Genomic DNA, 15,825 nt, shown 5'->3' with positions numbered 1-15,825 from the left:
CACTTGTTTAGTTCATTCAGTGTTTTTAAGGCTCGTCCACCACCCAGTTTGACAACTGCTCCACTAATTAAAAAGTCTAAACAAATAAATAAATAAAATCTCATATACAAAAATTGCCAGTAAATTTCTGTTGTATGTGTATAGTCTACAGCATTGAGTTGCAGCTGTTTTTATTTCTTTTTTTTTCAGTGGAAGATGCATATAGTTGTTTTATGCATATAAAAGATAATATCTCATGAAGGCTATTAAGGGCTGTACTTCATAATATTTGTGAATAAAAACTAATAGTAAAATATTCATCCACCCTTTGGAGATTTCTGGCATTGGGAATGGTGTGTTTACTCTCTTTAAGCTAGCAAATGAAAAAGAAATTTAATGGGACATAGCTGTCACATTTTCAAGTAAATGCGATTATATTCTTAAAGTTTATTGTTTTATGGCTTTTTTTGACCATGAATTCTGTATGTTATTGTGTATAGGATATTATTTTTGCACCCTTTTCAGTCTGACTTATTTTCAATGACCATCATCTAATTATCATATTATGTTTATTTAGAATTTAAATACACATATACAATATAAAATATGTATTTATTGGCTGATGGAAGACAGTACCCACTACAGAACATAAAAATATTGAATAAATACTGAAGTTGATGTTCAGTAAATTTAAATACAATTTGTGACCTTCATTAAAGTATGTATATAAAAGTCAGTGTCACTTAAGATATTATTATAATTTTTTAATATATTTTTTAAAAAATGTTAATATCTATATATATATATATATATATATATATATATATATATATATATTTCAAATGTTTTTGTCATTGTTGAATAAATGATTGCAGAAAGAAGTAGCCTCTATTAGAAATCATTGTTAAAATAAATCGCATCATTGTATCTGTATTGTTAAAAACCACAGGCGCCTTCGGCCTCGCTCTGAATTATCATGCAGGTTGCTTTCATGTCTCCTGAGTGTTTAAGGCAGTGTACCCGTCATTTCTCTGGAGTTTTGCTTTTTTGCACAGAAAAACTCTCTCTTTCCCTCTCTGCGGGCCTTGTGTTTAGCCGTCTGGGCCAAGAATCTCCCGCAGAGTCATGGCAGTAGCGGGGAGCAGCTGGGCTTGTTCCCTGCTCCCTTACCAGCGTAGTTTTATCCAGCTGTCATCTGCAGCCTCTCCCAGCTGCTACCCAGCATGTTAACCCATTTCTGCTGCAGAAAATCAGGAGCACTCTGGGACCAGGCTCAGTCCAGATCTTCACATAAAAGAAGATCTGTTTTCATTTCTCTAAATCTAAGTCAAGCTTTCTGCTTTTTGTTATTGCGCTGAAAAGTTTTTTGAATGTAGATAACCTGCTTTACAAAAATGTATTCGCTTATATTCTCTTCTGTCTTTCAGGGACAACCTCAAAATTTATCAGTCTTAGAGAGGATCCTGTGGACACTCAGAGAGGGAAAAGTCCAGTGAATAGCACACTTATCCCAGTCAAGGGCATCAACAACCTGGGTAACACCTGCTTCTTCAATGCTGTGATGCAGGTAAAGTCATGTCCAAGAGCTCACATCACTCACCTGACTTTTGGTTTGTGTCAGTTCTGTGTGTTTTGGTGGAAGCCAGTTGGTTTATGATCTGGGCCATAAATCAATTCAAATACATTATGTGGAAGTTTTGCTAAGACTGCCGCTTTACCCTTGTGGCCTTGAGAAAGCACTTGACACTTGCTTGTTTCAGAGGGACAAGCTGTCAGTATTCAAGGACACTTCAGATTCAGATACTTTTCTAACAGTTCTCAAAAGAAAACGTAATCAAAAAGAACATTTCCAATAATTACAATTATACAGAAATATTATTGGTAACACTGTACAGTAAGGTCCCATTAGATAACATTAGTTAATGTGTTAACTAATATTTGCTAACATATAAGAAATATATTTGTTATAGTATTTATTTTATTAATCTTTGTTAACCTTAGTTAATAAAAATATAATAGTTAGTTCATGTTATCTCAGGTCCATTAAATTAAATTAACAAATCTAACCACACACTAGGTATGTTCATTTTAACCGGTTAACCGACCATTAAGAATTTTGACTGATTAATACAATCAGTTTAACACAAAAAGTCATTTATTTATTTATTTTCAGTAATTAATCAAAATATTTAAAAGTTTTGCTGCATGGTTAAAATATGCTATGCATATAAAAAAGTGTTTTTTAAAGAAAAAATAAAGCATAAGTTGCGTATAATAAGTTGTGTTTTATTAATATGAAATGTTTACAAATATTATAATAAATACTGTAAACATAGCTAGCCTATTTTAGTTCCCCTCACTCCACAACACATCCTTTCAATAACCGTATTTAGAAAATAACTAAAAATACTTTTTTGAAAAGTTATAGCAATAGACACAACAAGCCAAAATGAATTCATTTAGGCTAAAACGAAACTGAAAACAACGTTGGATTCGTGCGTGCGTGTGTGTGTATAGTCTGTAGCTTTTTGCGCATATAAAATTAATACCCGGGAAACAAATGTTAATCTTTTTAACGGGTCACAGACACTTATCCTTTCTAATTTAATTAAATTCTAATTTAAAATAATCTTGTCGATTAATGGTTAATAATCGGTTAACGAGCGTCAGTTGTTGGTTAGGAAAAATAACCAAAATGAACATCCCTAATATACACACACACACACATACACACACAAACATGCGCATATATATATATAGAGAGAGAGCGAGTGTGTGTTTGCTTTTTTGTTTTTGAAAGAAGTGTCTGATGCAAACCAAGGCTGCATTTTTTTAAATCAAAAATACTGTAAAAACAGTGATAATGTGAAATATTAATTACAATTTTAAATAACTGTTTTCTATTAACATTTTTTTTTCATGTTATTCATGTTATCATTCCAATGTGTTAATTTGGTGCTCAAGAAACTGTTTTTATTATTGATGATATAAATATTATAAAAAAATATATTATTATATGATATTATAAAAAATATAAAACAGAGAAACTGTAAAAGCTGTTTGTGTGTTTTGATTTAGAATCTTTCCCAGACCCACATGCTGAATGATCTGATTCAAGATGTCAAGGAAAAAGGACATAAGATGAAGATCTGCCCCCCTGCTGAGACTAACTTGGTACGTTTTAACTACCGTATTTTTCGGACTATAAGTCGCACCTGAGTATAAGTCGCATCAGGCCAAAAATACATCATGATGAGGAAAAATACATATATAAGTCACACCGGACTACAAGTCGCATTTTAGAACCAAGAACCAAGAGAAAACATTACCGTCTCCAGCTGCCAGAGGGCGCTCTATGATGCTCAGTGTAGACTACAGGAGCACTAAGCAGCATAAGAGCGCCCTCTCGCACCTGTAGACGGTAATGTTTTCTCTTGGTTCATGTCTCTTAGTTCATTTCTCTTGGTTCATGTCAAAATAAATTTTGATAAATAAGTCGCACCTGACTATAAGTCGCAGGACCAGCCAAACTATGAAAAAAAGTGTGACTTATAGTCCGGAAAATACGGTATTATGGACTGAACTAGGGCTGGGCGATGTCGCGTTCATTATCGAATGCGATTCATTTGGGATAATGAACGCGATATTGCGTAGCTTGTAAGTGATCTACGGCTCTGTCTATTAAATGCCGCTCCATTTAAAATCAGGTGATGGCAATTTAGCAGTATTCACAGAAACAGATTTACTGACTACATGCGCATGATCATATTGTTAGATATATCGCCCAGCCCTAGACTGAACTAATCCAGTCACAGTCATAATCTCACTCATATTAACTTTTAAATATGCAAAATGCCTCACCACACTATACAGTATGATAGATGTGATATGAGTACTATGCTTTCTTACAGGGGCCACTAACAGTGACGTTGCCTAGCCCAGAACCCCTCACTTCAGCCATGTTCCTGTTCCTCCAAAGCATGAAGGAGCCTGGGAAAGGGCCTGTCTCCCCCAAGATCCTTTTTAACCAGCTCTGTCAGAAGTATGTCTACACTGCCGCCATTTGTAAATATACACTGTGAAAGTCTCTACAAGCTCTGTGGGTCAGGAAATCTAAACATGGCTAATTGTTCGTCAATATACGCCAAGCTGTTTCAAGCCTCTGTTTAAAACCCAAATGACTGGTTGGATCCTTGCTCTCAGGGGTTGATTTTTATGCCATGTGTAGACTAAACAGTTCACTAGCTGTTGTTTAAATGTTGTTTGAATGTGCTGAATGGTTGGGTGGCTCAGACAGAAGCCTGCCGGGCAGTTGGGTGTCTCTCTGGTGCTTCTGTGATATTAACTCAGGTACTGTGGCTTTATCAGACCTGTGGGTTTGCATATGAGTACATGTGCATTCAGCTCACCTGGCAATTCATTTTAGCATATACACACACACACACAAACACATCAACCATTATGAATGCATAAAACATGTACAATGCTTTGGTAAAGTAAACACATCACATGAAAAGTAAAAATTTATGAATACCTTTTTTGGTGTTTTTATAAAGACAAAATAACAGAAAGACAAACTTTTCACTGAAAAATACAACATACACAATTTTACAGCCTTGGGTGAAGTCATTATGTTCATTAACCCCAATTTTCTGGACAAATATAATGTATTTTAATTTAAATCTGCGTGAATGGTGCTCTGCCTCATCGGCTGAATCATATAAGTTTGCTTTTCACGTCACAGCTTTAAATCTGCAACATCGCTGGCTAACTAATGCATTAATGGGACAAAATGGATACACTAATGCAAACTTGCATGTGTTTTGGTTACATTGTTTTAACCATTTGAGGTGCCTCTCAGCCTTAAAAGCAAGATGCTACTGTCTTTTCTGTAATATTACAGCAGCTAGTCAACAAATTAATTTCTTAGTACTGATACATATAAAAACGTGCACTGCTGTTTAGCTGTCTGTGTTTTAAATGCCCATCTGAAGTGTCCCACTCTGTGCAGCACGTAGTGTCAAAACAAACAGCACATGGTGTCCGTGATTTCCACCTCTAGAGGTCACATTACTGTATAATGACTGCGGACCTTCTCAGCTGGTCCAGCAACAGATGCAAGCCGGAAGAATTATCAGCATGGATTTTTGCAAGGAGTCCACTATCTGTGCCGATTAATCAGCAAAACCGATACATCGGTCAACCTCTAATCTCTCTGTCTGACATACACCTTTAATGTAATTTCCTCTCTAGGGTCAAGTGAAGGCTTTCTGTGCTGCACGGTTTATGCCTGCATGCTTGTGCAATCCAGCATGTCCTTGACAGGAAAGATCCTGTTTGTTTAATGCGTTTGTTAACTGGCAAACTATGGGCCACAGCTGTTGGTCTGATAGGGTACTTGAACTACTTGAGCACCATCTTGTACATTTGCAATGTTGGACAATGTGGCAGAATGGCATCTTTTGAGACATCATGCTTTAAAGGACAGTGTTTTTAAGGTGGGATGAACACCAACCATAAAATGGGTGAAGAACAAGTAGCCTATCTACGTGTTCGTGTGCTACACTTCTGAGTGCTATTGGCATGGTTGATCGAGGGCCAGGTCACGCTGCCAGCTGGACAGATCTGAGCAGCACCAGCGCCAGCAGTGGTCCAAAGTGCAGTCAGCAGCATATCCTGCTCACCACACACTGTTCCTGGTGTAAGTGAGAGTCCCAGCTTGTAAACACACACACTGACCCTGAGCCCAGATGTCTTTATCTTCCACTTTCTTTAAATACATTTGATCTGTACTATATTTAATTATGTCTCAAACCTTTTTGCATATTTCACATTGAGATGGAATGCCTCAAGTGGAGGAGTTTAAGTATCTTGGGGTCTTGTTCACGAGTGAGGGAAGGATGGAACGGGAGATTGACAGACGGATCGGAGCAGCTTCTGCAGTAATGCGGTCGATGTACCGGTCTGTCGTGGTGAGGAAAGAGCTGAGCCGCAAGGCGAAGTTCTCGATTTACCGGTCAATCTACGTTCCTACTCTCACCTATGGTCATGAGCTTTGGGTCATGACCGAAAGGACAAGATCCCGGATACAGGCGGCCGAAATGAGCTTTCTCCGCAGGGTGGCTGGGCGATCCCTTAGAGATAGGGTGAGAAGCTCAGTCACCCGGGAGGAGCTTAAAGTAGAGCCGCTGCTCCTCCACATCGAGAGGGGTCAGCTGAGGTGGCTCGGGCATCTGTTCCGGATGCCTCCTGGACGCCTTCCCGAGAAGGTGTTCCGGCGCACGTCCCACTGGTAGGAGACCCCGGGGAAGACCTAGGACACGCTGGAGAGACTATGTCTCCCGGCTGGCCTGGGAACGCCTCGGTGTCCCCCCAGAAGAGCTGGAGGAAGTGTCTAGGGAGAGGGAAGTCTGGGGTTCTCTGCTTAGACTGCTGCCCCCGCGACCCGGCCCCGGATAAGCGGAAGAAGATGGATGGATGGATGGATGGATGGAGATGGAATGGAACTTTTGTGTCTGTTAGTGCAGAGATTCAAGCACAGATGCACCAGAAAGAAAAAAAAAAAAATTTTTTTACACTTTCAAGTAGAGCCCTGCGCGAGACTGTTTTCTTAAACCCACACCCACCCGCTCCCACTGAATGTATGACCAGGCCCGCCTGCTCCCACAACCTGTGTGTTCCACTACCACCTGCATTGTTTGTGTCCACTTCCGCCCTCTCCCGTGGACTCAGATCTTGTGAAAATTTACACAAATAGGTAGTCAAGCTTAATATTAACATCCAGAATAACAGATTTTAAACATGATTGCATTTAAATAATATTAAGTAACCAGTGCTTAACTAAAGCACCACACATGACAAAAACATTGGGTATTTTTTTTATTAGCGTTATAAAACATTAACCGTTAAAACAAAACCGCAACCAGCGTCAACTCAGTTTTTAGGTGCAGGCTAGGCCTACTGCATAAATGCACCAAACAATTAACTAGGAAATAACTTTGCCATTAAATAAACACAGAGAATTTTGAAAATACGCTAATAATAATTTTAACAAAATAAATACAAAACGAAATAAAACAAAATAGAAAGCTTTTAAAAAAATCTCACAGATTTCACATTCACAGTAGCTTGCTTAACAGGCTATTGCAAAAAAGAAAATGAACAATACTTATAAATAAATATATAAAGCTTAATACAATTATACAAATAAAACGTGAATTTTTAGGGGACAGTAAATCGCTCTTTCCCATTTTTTTCTGTGACAAATGAGAATTGTTTCCAGATGTCTGACTTGCAAGTAAACTGCAGCTTTAATTTTCTTCTCAACTTCTTGTGTTGACTCCATTTCTACAACACACTACCGTTCCCCGCAGGTCTCCCGCGGAATTTTGTGACTGCCCACTCCCACCCGCAGCAAATGTAAAACCGCCCGCTCCCGCGAGATTTGCGTTGGGTCCCGCGGGAGCCCAAACCCAATACAGCCTCCTACTTTCAAGAATATTCTGGTTGGCAATGTGAAATAATAGGCTTTAGTTACAGTCACTGCTAATTTGGTTCTCATATCTCATACATTTTCTCCCGCGTTACTAATAATTTTTTGGGTTTCAAACTGAGGGGCAACCTCCCGCTCTCTCTGCAAATAATTGACTGGCTGCTAGAGGCTGGCTCCAAAAGGGAGTCAGTCCCATAGACTCCCCATGTTAAAACTTAATAGCAGAACAAACACGTTTATAGCCTGGTACAAAAAGTGGTTTTGGTCTATATAGCTAATTTTACTCTTCATGACAACTGTAAGGGGGGTGAATTTTTTTATCTTTTCAAAGTGTATTAAGATTTAAAGTTTTGCATAATTAAGGGCGTGGTCAATTGAGTGACAGGTGGATTGCCGCTGCTGTCAATACAGTCTCGCTAAGTGATCATGGTTTTAGCAACCAGCTCCTGCCTTTCTGCCCATTTTCGATTATCAAGGAGTGACGCGCTCCCAAGATGGCGATGGCCCGCTCCACCCACTTTGAGCTTCAAAAGCGCTCTTCAGGAATCTACGGGTGATGTCATGTACACTACGTCCATGTTTTATACAGTCTATGGTTCAAAACTATTATGCTTTCTTAGGAGGTTGCTTCTTTAGGGTTCTATGATTTCCGCGATGCGGAAAACGTGGACGGAATCGTGGAATCCAGCCATAAAAACAGAATTCACAGTTTAATCGGAATGTCATGGAATTTATCAAATTTTGAATGAATTAAAAAGTAGGTCATTACACTTAAATCAAATCGCAATATGGACTAGAATCTGTAAATATTAAGCCACAGAAGGCAATTTAAATATGAATCCTGCATGTTCTGCATTTCTTTGTTAATTCATAGCGCAGAGGCAGGGTTTTGTCATATCCATAGACTGGTCATATCACATTCACCGAACTGTAAAGGTATTTACAGCAACCTGTCAGAATAAAAGTCTGGTTTGATTTGAAGACATTGTGCCTATTACTATTAATATAGTAGTATTAATATAGTATTAATAGAATATACTTAAAAATATGGTGAGGAGAAAATAAAACATTTCATAGGGCCCTAAACGTAATTTTTGTTAAACTTTTAATAAATTGATGTGAAAATGTACAAGTTTCATGATTTTATAGACAACCTTTTTGATGAATACAATTTAATTTAACTATTAAAAAGGAGTCAAGAAAAAAAAACAGAATCCAGAAACATTTTAACTGAATTTAGGAAAAAATAAAATGTATTTCATAGGGCCCTAATTCTTTTTGGATTTAAAAATACTTTACCTGTTTAGTAAATTTTTTGTTTTGTTTCTAGAGCTTCTGCAGCAGTATTCTTGCTCTTTGCATTTAGTTTTTTTTTTGTCTAAATGGGAAGAATAATGTAGAGTTAGCCAGTTTTTATTACTATATATATATATATAATAATTTTTTTTTTTTATATATAGTTTTTTTTTTTTTTTTACAGTTTTTTTTAGTTACTTATATAGACACTAATAGTTACTGTAATATAAAAAAAAATGGTTTGAAAACAAAACAGCAGTCATTACAGCAGCCTACGTGAAGAAGCATTCTAAAATTAAAAAAGATTTGTGGACAGCTTGGGACCTTTAAGTCAAAAAGATTGAGAACCACTCAAATAGCTTAAAAGTTTTTGGCGTAATTCTGCTGATATTCCAGGGGATAAATAAATTGCTTAGTTGCCAAAATCTGTGCTTAGCTATGATATATATTTATGAATGTGTGAGTCTAATAGAACTGTTTGCTGTGTATGTTTTATGCTCAGCATAAGATGTGTGTATGGCTGTGTTATATTTGTCTGATGTAGTATGCTTGTGTGTGCCTGTGCATTGCAGCATTGTGCTGGCACTGTCTGGCGTCTGGTACTAACTCATCCGCTGTTAATTGTGTTAGTGGTTACAGCTGTCCATTTGTGGCAAGGCCATATTAGGCACACTGCTACAGGCTCCTTCAGCCTTCTCTTCCAGTGGAATGAGCTTCCAGAACATTCTCGGTGTCTCTCCCACTGGGGCACATCTCACCCGTCAGCTTCCCTCCAGAACACATTCACTCCATTCCTGGCTGCCCTTCTGCAGCTTATGTTGTGCTTTTACCAGCCTGATCTGTCTACTGTAATATAATTAACTGTGTGTGTGTATATGTATGTATATATATATGTGTATATATATATATATATATATATATACATATACATATACATATACATATATATACATCCTGCCCAGTGTTGTCCAATTTAATGTTTATATTAAAGGCAGTGAAAACAAATATAGTGAAAGGTTAAAATCACATTACATTGTAACATAACAATATACTTTTTAAGATGCACACAGCGGTGCTCGTTCACTGAAGTCTATAAAGTTTTTCCGGAGACTCGCATGCAGAAGGCACATTCACTCCTGACAGCAAAATAGCAAATAGCTGCTTTAAACTAGACATGTTAATTATATCTTATGAGGTATTTTAAAGCTCTTAATATAAAGTATGTCTCATGTTTCTGACAAAAAAATCTCACTCTGTCCACTATTTTTCAGATGTGCTCATATCAAACTACTGTATATCAATATAGGATTTATTGCCTCATACGATATTGATAAAAATATATTAATATATCGAACAAACTCTTTATTCTGCCCAGCCATCCAAATCTACTATACATACACAGTGTAGTTCAAAATAATTGTATTTTTTTTTTAAGGTTATTTGTTGAATAGATAGTTAAGGAGACTGCATTTATTTGTTTTTATTTTTTATTTTTCATTATTTGTTTAAAGCATTCATTTTGAAAAAATCTAATCTTTAAAAAAAATGAATAACAATCAATCTTACTGACCACAGACTTGAATTTATAAAATTAATATATTATTGTTTTTCTTCATTAAAAAAATAATAATAGTTAAACATTTTTATTTCCGGGTTTTAAATAATCCCAATCCCAGATTTTACATTTGGTCTCAGACTTTTAGACTCCACTGCAGATTGCTGTGGTATTTTTATGCTGTAAATTCTTCATGCATGATGCTACTGAATGGTAGTGCTGATGAGAAAAGAAGCAGTGAGAAACCGAGAAAGGGGAGGAAGGCCTTCTGTGCAGACCCCCTGTTCATGACCCGTGTTAGAAGCAGGTGGCTGGACATTCTTAAACGCACTATGACACTATTACACAGAGCCAGTCAAAACTCAAAACTCAAAACTCAAAAATCAGCCTATGGTAGTGTTCCAGACTGTCTGACCATCCGTCCTGCCAGTGCATCCATTCACTCAGCCTGCCCTCACAAACACAGTGCTTGTTAGCTTCGCATGTAATAGAAAAATCATTGATGAGCATCTGGACAGCCTCAGGGGTCCTAACCTGACCCAACACCTTGACTTGCCCCTTTACTCTTGGGTTCATCACCAAGCCAAATGGCCTTCCCATCAGCTTGACCAGCTATCCAGACTCCTTGCACAACAGGTTGATGCAGGGCTGGCTCCAGCTGCCCAAATGTTGCCCACAGCTGGCCCACATCTGGCCTGGGCTAACCAGCAGAATGTCTAAGGAGATATTTCCTAAATGCCCAACATGTTTTTCCGCTAGAATTACCACAGGGTTATCTGGGAGGAAGGACAGACTTCTCTCCACATTTCCACTGTTCTCCATTCTGGCATATTTAGGGTGATCACTTATCCCATGAGATGAAAAGAGACATGAGACTGGGTTCACGCGAACGAGACGAGACCAGATTTTTAGACTTTTTTTTTTTTTTTAAGAAATCCTCAATGATGAAATATATAGGAAAAATTGTCTTTTATTCAAATGAAAAACACAAAATGCAAAACATGTAGGTGCATTTTGAAATCAACTTGTACTTTATTAAATTAAACATTTATTTTAATTAATTTTATGCAGTAATAAACATAATGTAAACACTGCAGAAGGTTTCCCCACGAACTCAACTGACAAGTAATTGCACAAAAATTATAAATAGTATAAATAAAAATAAACAACACAAATATCCCTTTAAAGTGGAAGTGAAGCAGTCAGTCAAGTTTATTATTTAGTAAACTGATTTCCACTTAAATAAAAATGTATATATAATAAACACGATTAATGTATCCATTTAAAAGAACAAAGCAGTGGTTCCCAAACTGGAGGGCACAGCCAGGCCGAGGGATAGTTAGGGCCCTATGAAATCCATTTTATTTTTTCCCAAATTTTGTTTCATTTTAATTGTTTTTAAAATATATATTTTTTCTGTTTTAATTCTGTATTGCTTTTTTTTTTTTAGTTAAAATTTTTCTCATCTCCTTCTTAATAGTTAAATTAAATTTTATAAATTAAAAAGCATGTCTAATTAATCAAAATCGTGAATACATTTTCACATCAGTTTATTAAAAGTTTAACAAGAATTAAAAGTTTAGGGCAACTGTTTATGTTCCCTTAAGACCTAATTGACTGTGTTTATGATGATACTTGCAAAGCCAGTATAGGATGCATATTAAGTATTTATGCAATCGTTCAAAGCCAATAAAGCATCAAAAATGCTCACGAGCTCTATTAGCAGCTGATGTGGGGAAGTCGTGGCCTAGTGGTTAGAGAGTTTGACTCCTAACGCTAGGGTTGTGGGATTGAGTCTCGGGCCGGCAATACCACGACTGAGGTGCCCTTGAGCAAGGCACCGAACCCCCTGCATCCCCATGTAATGCATGTAAGACTGCCGTCATTCAAATGATGCAAAAGTATTGCCGTAAACAGTGCATTTTGCATCACCACAAAATAAACAATAGAGAATGATATTAAATTATAGACTTTTAATTCGTCCATCCAGTACATATCATCATATCGCCCAGCCCCAAGTCAGACTGCTTTATATATCTGTTTGTGTATGAATGTGTATGTGTGGCTGCATGTGTGTGAACGACCTCAGCTGGTTGAATGATGAAATGAGAAGTGAATGAAAGTTGTCAGGGAAAAATAATAGCTGGCTCTAAGATCCTTAAACCTGCCGAGAGACAGCGAGAGTCACCTCATGCAGCATCAGAGAAAAGGCCTTGAGAGAAGATTATTTCCATTCTTCTCTCATCTTTCCTCGTCTATCTGCTGCTGATTGCTTTTTGTGTGTGGCTTATTGGTGTTTGCTTGGCTTTGGCTCCTTTTGTCCCTGTGGATGTACTTCCACTTGTGCCAATGTGTTTGTATCACAGTAATTCTCATTCTGTGTTTGTGTGTGTGTGTTTAGGGCCCCCCGCTTTAAGGGTTACCAGCAACAGGACAGTCAGGAATTGCTGCACTACCTCTTGGACTCCATGAGAGTGGAGGAGACAAAGGTGAGTGTGATGTGATTTTATTTTTTATAGTAACTTTTTTTTATTTAAAGAGTACCTTTGGCCCTGTTTTCATCTGGGATCGATAATCTGTCTCGCGTGATTCATTCGCAGATAGTCAGGTGAGACCGCCTTCTAGACCTGGCAGTAATGTGCATCTTATCTAATCTCTTTTTTTTTTTTGGCTATATATAAAAGCAGACATCCCAAGTCTCCCGGAAGTTCCGGGAGTCTCTCGCTTATTGAAAGCGGCTCCCTGAGACCCGCAAATTAGTTAAAATCTCCCGGAATCTAGACCGAGCGAGCAAAAGCGCGCATGCGAAACAGATACTGTGTTTCAAACCGTGTAGCGCACGCACGGCAGAGAGGGAGCGAGAGACCTTGCGTGTGTGTGCTAATGTGCGTTTGTGCGAAGTGCATGTAAGACAGAGAGCATCCTGATTGGCCTGTTTCTGCAAATCAACCAATCAATTGTCAGTGTGGGCGGGCTTTTATCTCTTGTCCTGAACAAAATTAATCAGTTATGTCTATCTAGAAACAGGAGCACCATTGCAGAGGGAGAGTGCCACAAAACAAAAAAAGTATAAGACACATTTTACGGCAGACTACACGAAAGTGTACTACTGTCTTATAGGTGTCAAACATAATGACAGTCTTGCTCAAGCATTGCCCATGGAGGGTTATATGATTGCAAAAGGCATGTTGAGATGAGTTGACAAGTTTAATTTCATCTGCATATTATTCAGGCTAGTTGCCAAGGCTACATGAAAACAACCAACTCCTTAGACCTGTTTAAAGTTGCAATGGAAAATAAATAAAAGCAGTTTACATAAATTGTATAAGCAGATTATATAAATAGTAAAAGTAACATATTTAAACATAATTAAAGAATAATTACATAGGCCTATAGCTTATAGAAATAATATTTTATGCTTTTATATCTGTTAGGGACCACAACATGTTAGGGAGGCTAAGCGCAGGGAAGGCTGCTCCAATATATCTCAGTTCTCCCATTCAGATAGGCAAAGTCTCACTAAGAAGGTGACTACAGCTGAGATGTATTTCCTTCCTTTTTGGGGGGGGGGGATACCTCCCTGAAATGACTTTTTGCAGGTTGGGATGTCTGTAAAAGTATTGCTCAATTTAGGCATTTACACCTGAAGTAAAGTGTGCTAGAGGTTTACACCCTGTTTATCTGTTTACCTTTGTCCTGTTTCCATTGGAGTGGCCAGAAACTGTTAATCTACAGGGGGTCTTGTTCTCAGCCTTACGCCCTTCGTCCTCCTCAGTATGTGTATATAAACTATACCAGTCACTGCAAGGGGCTGCATTTGCAAACTGACGGTGGGACATTGACCTCTCTTGGGCAGATGCAAAGAAGTCTGATAGGGTGGTTCTTATAGAATAATACAGCTTGTGGCTCTCTTAATGCAGACGTGCCAGGGGCCAAGACCAATGCAACCCCACCAGTGGCCCTAACTGGCCTAAGGAAGCGGGTGCAGCATCGGGCGATGAGCCCCGGGGCCAGCCAGACCCATTCAGACTTGTGAATGTGGACAGTTGTGCCACTTTGGAACCTTACAAGTGGCGCGACTGGCCTCATTGTGCATCCTGGGAAACAGTCAGCTGCTTGTTGAAGCTTTGTGATGGAGGACCATCCCCACCTCCCTCCCTTCCTCCAAACTTAGGGGAGGCAGAGGGGGAGAACACAGGAAACAATCTGGTTTAAATATTCCTCAGTATCGTGTACTTCAGTAAATTTACAGACGGCGTGTACTTTGATAAATGTGCATAGTTTTTAAGACATAACAAATAAAAAAAATATTTATACACTACTGTTCAAAGGTTTGGGTTCAGTATGTTTTTTTTTTAATATTTATAATGTGTAAGATTTATCTTTCATAGAAAGCCTATAAAAAAATCTAATAGAAAATCATAATTTCTGCAATAAATTATTAAAAATGACAACTATTTTCACATGATAATAATATTTGAGTACCAAATCAGCATTTTAGATTGATTTCTGAGAGATCACTGAAGAGTGGAGTAATGACTGGTGAAAATTAATTCACTGTAATAAATTACATTTTAAAATATATTAACATAGAAAACCGCTATTTAAAATTTTTGTACTAGTCATAATGTTTTTATTATATTTTTGATTAATACTATTCATAGTCTTATTGTTGTATTTTTTTTTTTTATTAAATAAAAGCAGCTTTGGAGAGCATAAGATATTTTAAAACATGAACACATAAAAATATTTATATTTGAATTTGTTTACTGATTCGGAGATCTAAACTTGCAAAAGTAAAATATACATACAAATTTTTTAACAAAAGTGATTATCTTCTCAACTGTAATAATAGTTGCGGTTACAATCACTATGATTTATTTATATATATATATAAGCATGCTTCAAAATATTTTATCCCAGAGCTGAGACCCCTTAAGCCAGTCACCAGACATTGACACAACAATATTTATGTTGATTAGCCAGTAGAATCCCTGCTCACAATATGCTAATTGACATCAATGAATTATCACCAATTAGCTGTTGAATAAGATTGGGGCGCGCAACTTCTTCAAGTGAGCTCAGCTTCTTGAGGTAGTCTGGTGGCCTAGTTATTTTAGGGTTTGTGTGATTAATTAGTGTGTGTTGCAGCGGGATACGATGCAGATGGAGGTTTGGGGGGTTGAGTGGCTGTTGGGGAGGGATTAACCAGGCTTTTGACCTAAATATCCCATCCTGAGCGTGGGGACGGGACAATGGGGGAGACCGGTCGAGCCCCACAGACATCGCCACCACGGCCAATTATCTATTGATTTGTGTTTTACTGTGACTGTGTCTTCTAACAGCTCTCTCACCAACACAGTCACTGACCATGTCACCTCTCATTAAGACCACAGGGACACTCGCTTTCACAAGTCTTTATGCCCACACATATATGGGATATACAATGCATGTGTTGTGGAAAATGTGTGAAGCACACATTTATTTTACACCACATACACGT

The 15,825-nt window shown here is 37.8% G+C and overlaps 1 protein-coding gene and 1 long non-coding RNA gene across 2 annotated transcripts in view; both read left to right on the top strand.

Annotated features, from left to right (window-relative positions):
* The window catches only part of LOC132103195 (ubiquitin carboxyl-terminal hydrolase 45-like), a 37,074-nt gene that overhangs the window by 10,887 nt on the left and 10,362 nt on the right, over window positions 1-15,825 (top strand). The window contains exons 6-9 of the mRNA XM_059508091.1: window positions 1,407-1,546; window positions 3,058-3,153; window positions 3,891-4,021; window positions 12,724-12,811. Of these exons, the coding sequence (XP_059364074.1) occupies window positions 1,407-1,546; window positions 3,058-3,153; window positions 3,891-4,021; window positions 12,724-12,811 (455 nt within the window). The remainder of the gene's footprint in view (window positions 1-1,406; window positions 1,547-3,057; window positions 3,154-3,890; window positions 4,022-12,723; window positions 12,812-15,825) is intronic.
* Window positions 13,941-14,676, top strand: LOC132103197 (uncharacterized). Its single transcript, XR_009423348.1, has 2 exons — window positions 13,941-14,152; window positions 14,243-14,676. It is a non-coding gene; the product is annotated as an uncharacterized LOC132103197 (long non-coding RNA).

The sequence above is a fragment of the Carassius carassius genome, chromosome 24, assembly GCF_963082965.1.
Source record: "Carassius carassius chromosome 24, fCarCar2.1, whole genome shotgun sequence".
Classification (NCBI taxonomy): domain Eukaryota; kingdom Metazoa; phylum Chordata; class Actinopteri; order Cypriniformes; family Cyprinidae; genus Carassius; species Carassius carassius.
This window is presented reverse-complemented; position numbering and strand designations above follow the sequence as displayed.